Here is a 13,156-nt window from a genome sequence, read left to right as displayed (position 1 = left end):
AATTCAACCTATGAAGAAACAGGAATCCAAAGGCAGTATTTGAGTTTAACAAATCTTGGTATAAATGCATTTCAACCATTAAAAAAATATAAAGCATTTCCAAAAGAAAAATGAAGATAAACTCCTACTGTAAGTTCTGTTTCATAGAAAGACAAAGTAAGAAGTGTTGGATTCAGCACCAGAAAACAAACATCAGTCTGACATCAAGACAGCTGACACTGAAGATGATGAGCCCATCAGTTTGCTTATTTAACAATCATCCATCAAACTTTGTTAACTTTTTGAGTCTTTCCTTTACCTTTCCTACCTACTCCTCTCTTTACCCCTCTTCCCTAGTTTCTTCCTAACCACTACTTTGTTCTCTACATTTGTGAGTCTGCTAGTTTTTTGTTATATTCACTAGTTTGTTGTACTTTTTAGATTCCACATACAAGTGATATCATACAGTATTTGTATTTCTCTGTATGACTCATTTCACTTAGCATAATGCCCTCCAAAGTCCATCCATGATGCTGCAAATGACAAAGTTTCCCTCCTTTTTTATGGCTGAGTAGTATTCCACTGTATATCTATCTATATATACAACGTCCTTTTTATCCATTCATCTATTGATGGACACTTAGGTTGGTTCCACAACTTGGCAACTGTAAATAATGCTGCTATGAACATGGGGGTGCATTGTATGTTTCTAAATTAATGTTTTTGTTTTTTCTCAGATATATACCCAAAAAGAAACTCAAAAAGAAACACAACAAATACTGGCCAAGGATATGGAGAAAAGGGAACCATCCTACTTGTTTGTGGGAATATAAAATGATGCAGCCAGAGTGAAAAATAGTCTGGAGATGTCTCAAAACCTAAAAATAGATCAACCTCTTCTTCTTAATGTTCTAAAATACCACCAGTTCTAGGAATTTTCCTTTGCCCAGAATGGGTAAGGTTCCCTTGTAGCAGTTATCATGCTATGTGTGTGTGTTAAGTCACTTCAGTCGTGTCTGACTCTTTGTGACCATATGAACTGTAGCTCACTAGGCTCCTCTGTCCATGGGATTCTCCAGCCAAGAATACTGGAGTGGTTGCCATTCCCTCCTCCAGGAGATCTTCCCAACCCAGGGACCTAAACCTTATCTTTTACATCTCCTGTATTGTCCAGCAGGTCTTTTACCACTAGCACTACCTGGGAAGCCCATATCATATTATACTGTCATCACTGATTTTATTTTCTATAAAAGAAGGGACAGCAAACACATCTGGTCCAATACAGTCCCCTCAAAACCTGGCATATTGCCTGGACCAAAGTTTGTTGACAAAAGAAGAACAAATAGATGGACCCAAATAGCTAGAGAGTGGTAATCAAAAGAAATTAAATGTATACACACAAATGTGGGATAATAAGACTTAAATAGCAACCTCCTTGAGGGAAAAACTCATATTTTATGTGCCTTTATCAGCTCAGTGTCTCACATAGTTTACAGCATATTGTTAAGTATTTGGTAAACATTTGTTATTCTCATAACACACAAAGTCTCAGTGAGGTTATTTGGCTTACAGCAGCACTAGATCACTAAATAAATATAAGTGCTTGCATCCACCTCTTACCAAAGAACAGAAATATGCAAATGCCTTTTTTTCCTATAAAAGATTAAAAGTTGCACTGCATTAGATATTACTCCCTCTACCTGAATGCTCACTGTTCTCTCTAGCAAACTCTTATTCAGTCCCTAAAATTCATCCTTAAATATTGCCTATTCCTGGAAGCCATCTTGTGTTCTTCAAACACAGTTAAGTTCTTTTTCCTCTGTGGCCTATGATGTTTAGTCTTCCTTGAAATATTTAATGATTTGATATAATCATTTGTTTCACTTTGAAGGCAGATATGACAGTCTAGTTACCACTGTGTCCCTAGATCCTTAGCATTATTTATGGAATATGTGTTTCTTGATGAAAAGAGATTTATGCCATGATCAACTTATTCTTCCTTCTTACACAAGAACATATCAGGGTTTTGATAAATCTCACCCTACTGAATTCTCCTTAGCCTCCACCTTTAAAATGAGGATATTTTTACCTTTGGGAGAACTTGTGCCCCATGGATATCCATTCTTTCTCTATCAGGATCTTCATTTTATAGAAAAAGAAAAATTTGCATTAGAAAAATCATAAAATTAATTAATCATACCTATAAAGTATCAAAACACTTTGCTAAAGTGGACTTTGTACAAATTTGTGTTGAATGATCATAAAGTTAATTTCCCAAATGATAAATAAGTAATTTGGATTTCCTTTAAAGGCCTATAAAGGCTATCTTCAAATTTCAAAGCTCTCAGGAGAAATCATTCTGGATTTGTACTCAGTGTCACATTTTTTTTTGTTTTTTGGCTTTTACATAATGTGTGACAGGCTATATGAGTCATAACTAAATCTTGATAAACATATTAAATTCAACCTATGAAGAAACAGGAATCCAAAGGCAGTATTTGAGTTTGTACTAAGAACAAATCTTGGTATAAATGCATTTCAACCATTAAAAAAAAACTAAAGCATTTCCAAAAGAAAAATGAAGATAAACTCCTACTGTAAGTTCTGTTTCATAGAAAGACAAAGTAAGAAGTGTTGGATTCAGCACCAGAAAACAAACATCAGTCTGACATCAAGACAGCTGACACTGAAGATGATGAGCCCATTAGTTTGCTTACTTAACAATCATCATTAAACTTTGTTAACTTTTTGAGTCTTTCCTTTACCTTACACCAACCAGCCTATTATATCCAACTTATCTTCTGATGGGTAAGAAACTATGTTGAATGTGCAATGGAAAGTATGTAGACTGTAAATGCCTATTTTAGTGAAAGAAGCTAAACTGAAAACCAGAGTTGTTTTTGTAGACCTCTTTCTTATAGAAAACAACTTGGTTTAGAGTTATATTTGATCTATTTATAATCGCCCACTTGTGCAAGGTAAAATCCAATCACTGCTCTCTTACCATGAGTCCTTTGAATGTCCTATAAAATGGATCTAGGAGGATGCTGGCCACAGAGCAGACTTGTGCTGTGCGGTCCCACCCATCAGAACAATGGACTAAGACATTGGTCTTTTCTATCTTCACTGCCTGTAAAGACAAGAGGCAAAAAGTAGCATAAACAACTTTTCAATAGCATGCCGGGTTAATTATATACGGTTACCATCAATACAGCAGAGAACTTAGTCTTAACTGGGCTACATTAATTTCTTCTCATAATATTGATATCCTATATGAGGAATGACCCTGGAAAAGGAAATGGCAACCCACTCCACTATTCTCTGTCCATAGGATTGCCTGGAGAATCAGAGGAGCCTGATAGGCTATAGTCCATAGTGTTGCAAAGAGTAAGACACAACTGAGCACACACACATGGGGAATGAAAAAGAAAATAAATGTAACAAAATCAATACACAGAAATCCCTTGCATTCCTATATACTAATAATGAGAAAATAGACAAAGAAATTAGGGAAACAATTCCATTCACCATTGCAACGAAAACAATAAAATACTTAGGAATATATCTACCTAAAGAAACTAAAGACCTATATATAGAAAACTATAAAACACTGGTGAAAGAAATCAAAGAGGAGACTAACAGATGGAGAAATATACCATGTTCATGGATTGGAAGAAACAATATAGTGAAAATGAGTATACTACCCAAAGCAATCTATAAATTTAATGCAAGCCCTATCAAGCTACTAGCAGTATTTTTCACAGAGCTAGAACAAATAATTTCACAATTTGTATGGAAATACAAAAAACCTCAAACAGCCAAAGCAATCTTGAGAAAGAAGAATGGGACTGGAGGAATCAACTTGCCTGACTTCAGGCTCTACTACAAAGCCACAGTCATTAAGACAGTATGGTACTGACACAAAGACAGAAATATAGATCAATGGAACAAAATAGAAAGCCCACAGATAAATCCACAAACCTATGGACACCTTATCTTTGACAAAGGAGGCAAGAATATACAATGGATTAAAGACAATCTCTTTAACAAGTAGTGCTGGGAAAACTGGTCAACCACTTGTAAAAGAATGAAACTAGAACACTTTCTAACACCATACACAAAAATAAACTCAAAATGGATTAAAGATCAAACGTAAGACCAGGAAATATAAAACTCCTAGAGGAGAACATAGGCAAAACACTCTCCGACATTAATCACCGCAGGATCCTCTATGATCCACCTCCCAGAATACTGGAGATAAAAGCAAAAATAAACAAATGGGATCTAATTAAAATTAAAAGCTTCTGCACACCAAAGGAAACTATAAGCAAGGTGAAAAGACAGCCTTCAGAATAGGAGAAAATAATAGCAAATGAAGCAACTGTCAAACAACTAATCTCAAAAATATACAAGCAACTCCTGCAGCTCGTCCAGAAAAATAAATGATCCAATCAAAAAATGGGCCAAAGAACTAAATAGACAGTTCTCCAAAGAAGACATACAGATGGCTAACAAATACATGAAAAGATGCTCAACATCACTCATTATCAGAGAAATGCAAATCAAGACCACATGAGGTACCATTTCACACCAGTCAGAATGGCTGCTATCCAAAAGTCTACAAGCAATAAATGCTGGAGAGGGTGTGGAGAAAAGGGAACCCTCTTACACTGTTGATGGGAATGCAAACTAGTACAGCCACTATGGAGAACAGTGTGGAGATTCCTTGAAAAGCTCAAAACAGAACTGCCTTATGACCCAGCAATCCCACTGCTGGGCATACACAGCAAGGAAACCAGAATTGAAAAAGACACGTCTGCCCCAATGCTCATCACAGCACTGTTTATAATAGCCAGGACATGGAAGCAACCTAGATGTCCATTAGTAGATGAATGGATAAGAAAGCTGTGGTATATATACACAATGGAGTATTACTCAGCCATTAGAAAGAATACATTTGAATCAGTTCTAATGAGGTTGATGAAACTGGGGCCAAGTATACAGAGTGAAGTAAGCCAGAAAGAAAAACACCAATACAGTATACTAACACATATATATGGAATTTAGAAAGATGGTAACAATAACCCTGTATGCAAGACAGCAAAAGAGACAAAGATGTATAGAACAGTCTTTTGGACTCTGTGGGAGAGGGAGAGGGTGGGATGATTTGGGAGAATGGCATTGAAACATGTACAAAATCATATAAGAAATGAATCGCCAGTCTAGTTTTGATGCAGGATACAGGATACTTGGGGCTGGTGCACTGGGATGGCCCAGAGGGATCGTATGGGGAGGGAAGAGGGAGGGGGGTTCAGGATTGGGAACATGTGAACACCTGTGGTAGATTCATGTTGATGTATGGCAAAACCAATACAATATTATAAAGTAAAAAATAAATAAATAAAATAAAACCCAAAACCAACACATGATATGGGTAAAAAGAAAAACAAAAGAAGATCTACATTTATAAAACTTCTGAAGAAGACATGGATCAATTACTACAGCGAGAAGTGGGCAAGAGGAAGAATTCATGCTCAAAAACTGGACAGTTCTGCATCTCAGTCCCAGACATGACAGTAATTTGCTTTGGAATCTTTAGCCATTTAGTCTTACTAATATAAATACTTTTAACTTAAGGTGGAGAGGTTTACCTGTCTTAGGTAAGTTTCTGTATAATCAGATTGATGTAAAAATATGGGCAGTTACTCCACCTGGGCAATTTTGGCAATGGGAATCTATTGAGCATTCACTTATTCATTCTAGCACTTAATTATGTATCCCTCTATGTTATGTATATGCTCAAGATTAGAGATACAAAGATGAGACTCAGTTTCTGCCTTCAATGAGCGAACTATTCAGGATTAGCAAGGTAATAAATACAATGCAGTGGAAAAACTGATGCTATAGGGTAATATAGCCTTTTGTAGGAGCCAGGGAAGCTTGAGCCTTGAAGAAAATGTAGGATTTTTTTTCAGGTGAGGAAGAAGAACAGCATTTATTCACACATTCATTCATCTGCTCACCTAGCCAATAACTACTGAGTGACTATAGAAGATGCATTATAGTGTGCACTGGGGATACAAAAAAGACAAACATTTAAATGAATGACTACAAGCCAATGATAACTAAAACAATGAAAGGTAACACCAGATACAACAAAGGCATATAATAACTAAAGAAGAGGAGACAACTAAAGTTGGCCTTGTCAGATGAGTAGACATTTGTCAGAGAGACCAGGAGGAATGGATATTCGAGGCAGGGGGCATAATCTGACAATATTTACAAAGGCAAGGAGGCATGGCATAGGTGAGGAATTATTACCTAGCTTGGTGGTTGAGGCTACATTAGAAGTGAGGGAGTGAGGAGAGACAAGTCTGGCCAGGAGGGTAAGGTTCAGATTGACAAGTGTGCACTTTATCAGGTGGCAACAGGGAGTTGCTGGAGTGTTAAAAGCAGAGAAGTACCATGATCAGATGTACTCACTATGGTGACAATAAGGAGAATAAGAGGGCATAAGTTTGGATTTAGAAAGATCAGTCAAAGAGCCACTAAAATTGTGAAAGGCAATAAGCACCTGAATAAAGGTGGTAGCAGTGGGGCTGAAAAGGAGAAGAAAGAGGTTAAGAATAAAAATTTAATAGGACATAGTGTGAGAATAGATGTGGGATGAAGGAGAGGGAAAAGTCAAAAATGACTCTTAAATGTGTCATTTAGTAATAAATAAGTGGATGACAATACCATTAGCCTGAACAGTAAACACAGAGGAAGAAACAAGTTTTAGTTAGTGTTCAGAGTAGGTAAGATTTCATTTGAGGCCATGGAGAGTCTGAGGTAGTTGGGGGATGCCCAATGGGGCATTCAGTGGGCAACTGTATATGTGGGTCTGAAGTTCAGGAGAATGAGGAAACTGAGCCAGAGTATAGATGTGACCACAATATGAATAGAGATCGTAAGTGAAACTGCATGACTGGTGCTGTCCACACAGAGACCACAGTGAGAAAAGGAAAGACCTTAAAAAGCAGTAACTTTTAAGGGGAAAGTAGAGGAAGGAGAGAGCTATTAAAGGAGTCAGTTTGTTAAAAAGCCTGAAAGGTAGAAAAAGAACCAGGAAACAGTAGTTGGATTAAGGCCAGGACTACAAAAATGGTTCAAAGAGAATGGGGATAACAATGCCAAATGTAGCAGAGTGGTGAAAACAGAACAAAGGTTAAAGAGTGACCTTGAGATCGACAAGTTAGGAGTCATTAGAGACCTCAGCAAGAAGACTACTAATGGTATGGAAGGAAACTGGATTATAGTGAACTCAAGAGTGAAGGGATGTGAGGAAGTGCAAATAAAGAAGGTCAATTACTTTCAAGAAAGCTCTAAGCAAGAGGAAAGAGAACAGTAAATAGAAGATAAGAAAAATTCTTTTCTTAGGAATGAGAAAGTATTAAGTTGACTTCCCTGGTGGCCGAGTGGTTAAAAATTCACCTGCCAGTGCAGAAGACATGGGTTCAATCCCTGGTCTGGGAAGATTCCACATGCTGTGGGGCAACAAAGCCTGTGTTTCACAACTACTGAAGCCTGTGTGTGTGCCCTAGAGCCTGTTCTGCACAAGAGAAGTCAACACAATGAGAAGCCCATGCACTGCAACTAGAGAGTAGTCCCCTCTCACTGCAACTAGAGAAAGTCCTCACAGCAACAAAGACCCAGTGTAGCTCCCCCCACCAAAAAAAAAGTGCCAAGCATATTTCTGAGGGATGAAGCCATTGAAAGGAAAATATTAAAAATGTAAGAGAGGTGGGAAAAAGAAAATATAGGGGGAAAAGTTTCCTTGAAGAAGGAGGGGATGGAACTAAGAATATAGGTATGAGGCACCATTTCCTCTAAGATAGCAAGGAAGGAGAAAAAAATAGTTGTGTGGGAAGATGAGAGATTACCTTTATTTTTCTATAAAGATGGAGACAAGTCTGAATATGTGCTTGCTGCTGCTGCTAAGTCGCTTCAGTCGTGTCCGACTCTGTGCGACCCCATAGATGGCAGCCCGCCAGGCTCCCCCGTCCCTGGGATTCTCCAGGCAAGAATACTGGAGTGGGTTGCCACTTCCTTCTCCAATGCATGAAAGTGAAAAGTGAAAGTGAAGTCACTCAGTCGTGTCCGACTCTTAATGACCCCATGGACTGCAGCCCACCAGGCTCCTCCATTCATGGGATTTTCCAGGCAAGAGTACTGGAGTGGGGTGCCATTGCCTTCTCCAGAATATGTGCTTATAGAGAGGAAAGTAACAGTGTTATAGCCAGCTTGAAAGTAAAATACATATTAGAAATATCTGCTTGGTGGAACAGGGCTGGGACCCAACCAATATTATAAACCATAAACTCAATACCAATTAACCTGGGTATGGGATTTATTCCTTTGTAGCACTGTTTAGTAGTCAGGATATAAAAGCAGAGAAAGCAGAGAATGAATGAGATTAGCAGGGTAGATAGAATGGAAGGATAAACAGGCAAAGTGGAATGGATGAGGTGCTCCACCACTAGGTCTTGGCTCCATAGGGAAGAAAGTAGGAAAAGGTGGAAAAAATGGAGTTAAAAGTGCAGAGGTCTTCATGGGACAGAAAAACCAGGTTAGCTGGAGTAAAAGTGTGAGAACTGGAGTATAAAAGTTCAAAGAACTATCAGTGCTGACTGTTTTATAGGTTTGTACATGGACATTCAAATCTCCCAGGATTGAAAGGAAGAATCAGGATAGAAAGGAAGTCACCTGCCTAAAATGGTTTCCAAAGTACTTAAAGGAGAAAAGAGAGCCACTAGGAGAGGTATAGAGCAGCACAGCTAATTGAAACAGACCTAAAAGGAGGAAGTAGTTTTGTAAAAAGCAAGGGGAATTGAACCTGCCATGGACTGTGAGGTTCAGGGGTGTGGGAAAATGAGTAACCTCTGTAATAGACGGTACCAAAAAAAATGATATTCCTAAAAAAATAGTTAGGTTGCAAGACAAGAGTTACAGAAATCTGGAAAAAAGTTCTCAACCTCTTAAACTTCCCAGTTAACCAAATACCTCAGGTAGTATCAGAGGCCTAATAGTAGCAGCTACACTCTTTCCTTAGGGCTCAACATGGAGTGAAAAGTCACTGGTAGACAGGAAAAGATGTCCAATTTCACCAATGGTTAAAGAAGTGCAAATCAAAACAGGACATATCAAATGAGCAAAAATTAAAAAGACAGATGATAACCATTGCTGGCTATGTAGAGAGAGGCATTGTTGGTGGGAATGGAAACTGGTGCAACCTAGTTTAAGGACAATTTGGCCATATCTAGTGAAGACTGAAATATTCATACTCTTCAACTGAAAATCCACTTTTAAGAATGCTGACACATATAAAGAAATATGTTCAAGGCTATTTGATGCAACAATGTCTGCATTTGTAAAAAATGTGAATAACTGAATTGTCTGTTAACAGGGACCAATATTTTAAGCCAGAGGCTATAAATCTCATCTCCAAATGAGAAAATGGCAGGAGAGGTGAAAAGTGATACTCTCCTTTCTTCACTTCTACCAAATAACAGGAGTGGGGTGAAGAGAGCATGTTCTCATATAGGAATATGTAAACAAAATTTCAAAATGAGAAAATGTACACTCCAAATTTCTTCTTTTTTAATATCACCTAATAAATGAAATTCAAATATTCACTTAATGGAATATTATATAGTCACTGAAAAAAAACGAGGTAGTACTGATTGAACTGACCTAGAAAATATTTATCATATATTAAGTATAAAAAGTTAGTTGCAGAAAAATATGCACAACATAATCTTACTTTTACAAAGTAGTAATAATAATATATATAGTGTTATAATTCTTTATCAAGGGAGATATCAGGGAAGCCCTATATATAATTATATATGCTGAAAATCTAGACCTGTACTGTGCCATATGGTAGTCACTAGCCGCAAGTGGCTATTTAAATTTAAACTGATCAAAATAAATTTATATAAAAAAAGAATCTAAAAAAAAATTTAAATTCCTTACTCTCACTAGCCACATTTCAAGTATGCAACTGCCACATGTGGCTAGTGGCTATTGTATTAGTACAGATCCAGAACATTTCCAACATCACATGAAACTGGGCAGCACCCTCTCACTCAGTCATGTCCACCTCTTTATGACTCCAAGCTCCTCTGTCCATGGAATATTCCAGGCAAGAATACTGGAGTGGGTTGCCATTTCCTGCTCCAGGGGATCTTCTCAACCCAGAGATTGAACACAGGTCTCCTGCAATGCAGGCAGATTCTTTATCTTCTGAGCCACAAAGGAAGCCATCAACACAGGAAGTTCAAATAGTGCTGATCTAGAGGCATACATTAAACTATTAATAGTGATGTATATGCTGTGGGGGCAAACTACAGGGAATATATACATTTTATGTTATATACTTCTGAATTGTTTACTTCTACAATGTACATGTATAATTTTTATAATGAGAAAAATGAATAAAGATAATGAGAGACAAAGAGAGAGGGAGGGATACTATACGGTTTTTGAGAACAAAAAGATTTCATGATTGCCAGGGTCTTATGGGCAATGGGGAGTCATTGGAGGATTTTGAGTTTAAAGTGACATTATCATATTTGCTCAAGAAAGATGACTTTAGTATCAATTTGGTGGCCAAACTGGGGAGCAACTACTAGAGACAAGTAAAACAGTCAGAAAGTTATTATACTACTTAAGGCAGAGGCTGGAAAGAAAGGATAGATTTGAGAAACACTTAAGGATAGCTCATAGGATGAGGCAATTACCAGATGGAGGGGAACAGAGAAAATTCAAGGCTGACTTTTTCAAGCTGGGGATATATAGGTGTTTATGGAGATGGGAAACACAGGATAATTGTACAAACATGAGCCTATTTTTTTTTCATCCATTCATTTTAATTCACAAATGTTTATGAGGTTGTACTATCTACCAAATCTATTCCCTTCTCCATTCTCACTCTCTTTGGTCTCATGAAGTCAGTTTCAGAAAGGAAATACAAATGTATGGGTATAATACATGCAAAAAAGGAACAGTATAAAGAATAGCTAGAATAATGGGTTTGAAATGACCTAGGTGGGGTCACACAGTAAGCACTAATAATATATTATAATGAAAAATGTAAGCAATAGGACTGGGAAATTGAAAAACATTAGGGCTAGATATTTAAGATAGTTACATACATACACTCTTTTAAAAACCTTTTAAGGCAGAGGCTATAAATATCATCTTCAACTGAGAAAATGGCAAAAGAGTGGTGGAAGTGATTCTCTCCTTTTCTTCACTTCTACTGAGAAAATGGCAAAAGAGTGGTGAAAGTGATTCTCTCCTTTTCTTCACTTCTACCAAATAATTGGGGTGGGGTGAAGAGAGGAAGATCTCATGTAGGAATATATAAACAAAATTTCAAAATGAGAAAACGTACACTCCAAATTTCTTCTTTTTTTTTTTTTTAACATCACCTAGTAAATGATACAGAAGCCAGGGTTCTGAAGGTCAGAAAGTAAGTGACTCAGCATAAATGAGTGATGAAGTCTGCTTAGACTGTATTCAGAGGCAGACCTATACAAAGACATCAGAAAGGTCAGCTTTATACTCAGAGCTCTGAAAACCCATAGAAACAAACTGCATTTATTTTATATCCAGTCTTACTTCCACTTGGTACCTTAGAATCAACACAAAAATACATCAGAGTATTTGAGTTGGAAGGACCATGAGATATTATTTAAGAGTTTTTAACCAGAGACCTGAGGTCTGTATACTCTCTGAAATTAAGGTCTATATTCTGTATGCATAGCCATATGTACATTTTTCCAGGGGAGAGGGTCAATCATATTGTCAAAGAGTTCAGTTTCAGTACCCCCCTCCCAGAAAAAAGTTGTGTCATTAGATTCTAGTCTAACCACCTTGCTTTACAGAGGATCAAATTTAGAGAAGGAAAGAGATTTGCCAAGGGCACACATTAAATTAGTAGTAGACCTAAATCTAGAAACCAGGTGTCTTTTTCTTATATTCTTTCCATGATACACTGCTACTTTAAGAGGTCCCATAATTAAGTCAGTGCAAGTTCTTAAAAGTCCTGATTATTACCTTTGCAATGAAAATTCCAGCATCCATAATAGCTTTAATGTGTCTCAACCACCCTGAGCTCTCCAGGCCGCTAAGAAATTCACTCATTGTTGGAGTTTTCAATTCACAAACTAAGGTAGAAAAGGAAGCAGAAATTGAAATTCACAATTACCTCAGTTTATTCAACAAGAAAGGGGACAAAGTGGATTCCCATTTTGTAAATGAGGAAGCTGAGGCACAGAAAGTTTAAATAATTAGTTGGAAATCACACAGTGAATCAGGGACAGTACTAGAGCTAGAGTCTACCATATCTCCTAGTTTGGGTTTCTGCTTTCTCAAGTCCATAGAATCCACCCCCAAGACCACAGAAATCTCTAAAGAAGAGAGACCAAAGACTGAGTTAGTATCCATAGGAAAATACTCACATCTCCTGCTATTAGAAAACACATTTTATTCCCATTCTAACTCCTCCTACTCATCCTAACTCTGTAGCCCTTAACATCTGTCTCTACTTCCACATCACCACCTACTCCCTTGCAGTTATGTGCTGTCTCAACAGTTGAAAAAATTATGTTAATTTTCATGCATTTTGCATTGAGCAATCTTTTGCCTCAAAAAAATCTGCAAAAGGTTCTCTTCTCCTACTATATAATATTCTGGGACAAAAAAGAAAGGAGGAAGAGACCTAAGGAAGAGGAATACTAATACCCTAAAAGGGCTGCAGACTGAGGAGACAAGACCTGATAAGGGTCATGTGAAGGAGAGGTCCTGGCAGACAGTATAAGTAAAAAATTGAGGAGAGGAAGAACAAGGAGTTCACTTAAGGAGGGCAGGTTTTCCCTAATGTGTGCCTGAGATGACATATCACATCATGGAATCCTGGATAGTGGCTTTGGGAGAAACGTTCTAGACTCAAGAGTCCTATGAGGCCCTGATCTCACCTTGCCCCCATTCTGATCCCAATTATTTTGCAGCTATGACAGATGACCCAAACTGCTTGATAACAGCTTTATTCCTTTGAAGTCTAAATTCACCCCCTTTATCAGCACAGTGCTGAAACTGGACTGACTCTTTACAGTAAATTAAATGAGGAAGA

General features: G+C 37.5%; 1 protein-coding gene across 2 annotated transcripts in view; it reads right to left on the bottom strand.

Annotated features, from left to right (window-relative positions):
* Positions 1-13,156, bottom strand: part of MTMR8 (myotubularin related protein 8) — a 230,332-nt gene that overhangs the window by 148,286 nt on the left and 68,890 nt on the right. For both annotated transcript variants that reach the window (XM_040266115.1, XM_040266114.1), the window contains exons 8-10: positions 12,082-12,191; positions 2,984-3,109; positions 2,069-2,118 (exon numbers count right to left, since the gene is read on the bottom strand). In XM_040266115.1, the coding sequence (XP_040122049.1) occupies positions 2,069-2,118; positions 2,984-3,109; positions 12,082-12,191 (286 nt within the window). The remainder of the gene's footprint in view (positions 1-2,068; positions 2,119-2,983; positions 3,110-12,081; positions 12,192-13,156) is intronic.

This window comes from Oryx dammah, unplaced genomic scaffold, assembly GCF_014754425.2.
Source record: "Oryx dammah isolate SB20612 unplaced genomic scaffold, SCBI_Odam_1.1 HiC_scaffold_23, whole genome shotgun sequence".
Taxonomy (NCBI): Eukaryota; Metazoa; Chordata; class Mammalia; order Artiodactyla; family Bovidae; genus Oryx; species Oryx dammah.
This window is presented reverse-complemented; position numbering and strand designations above follow the sequence as displayed.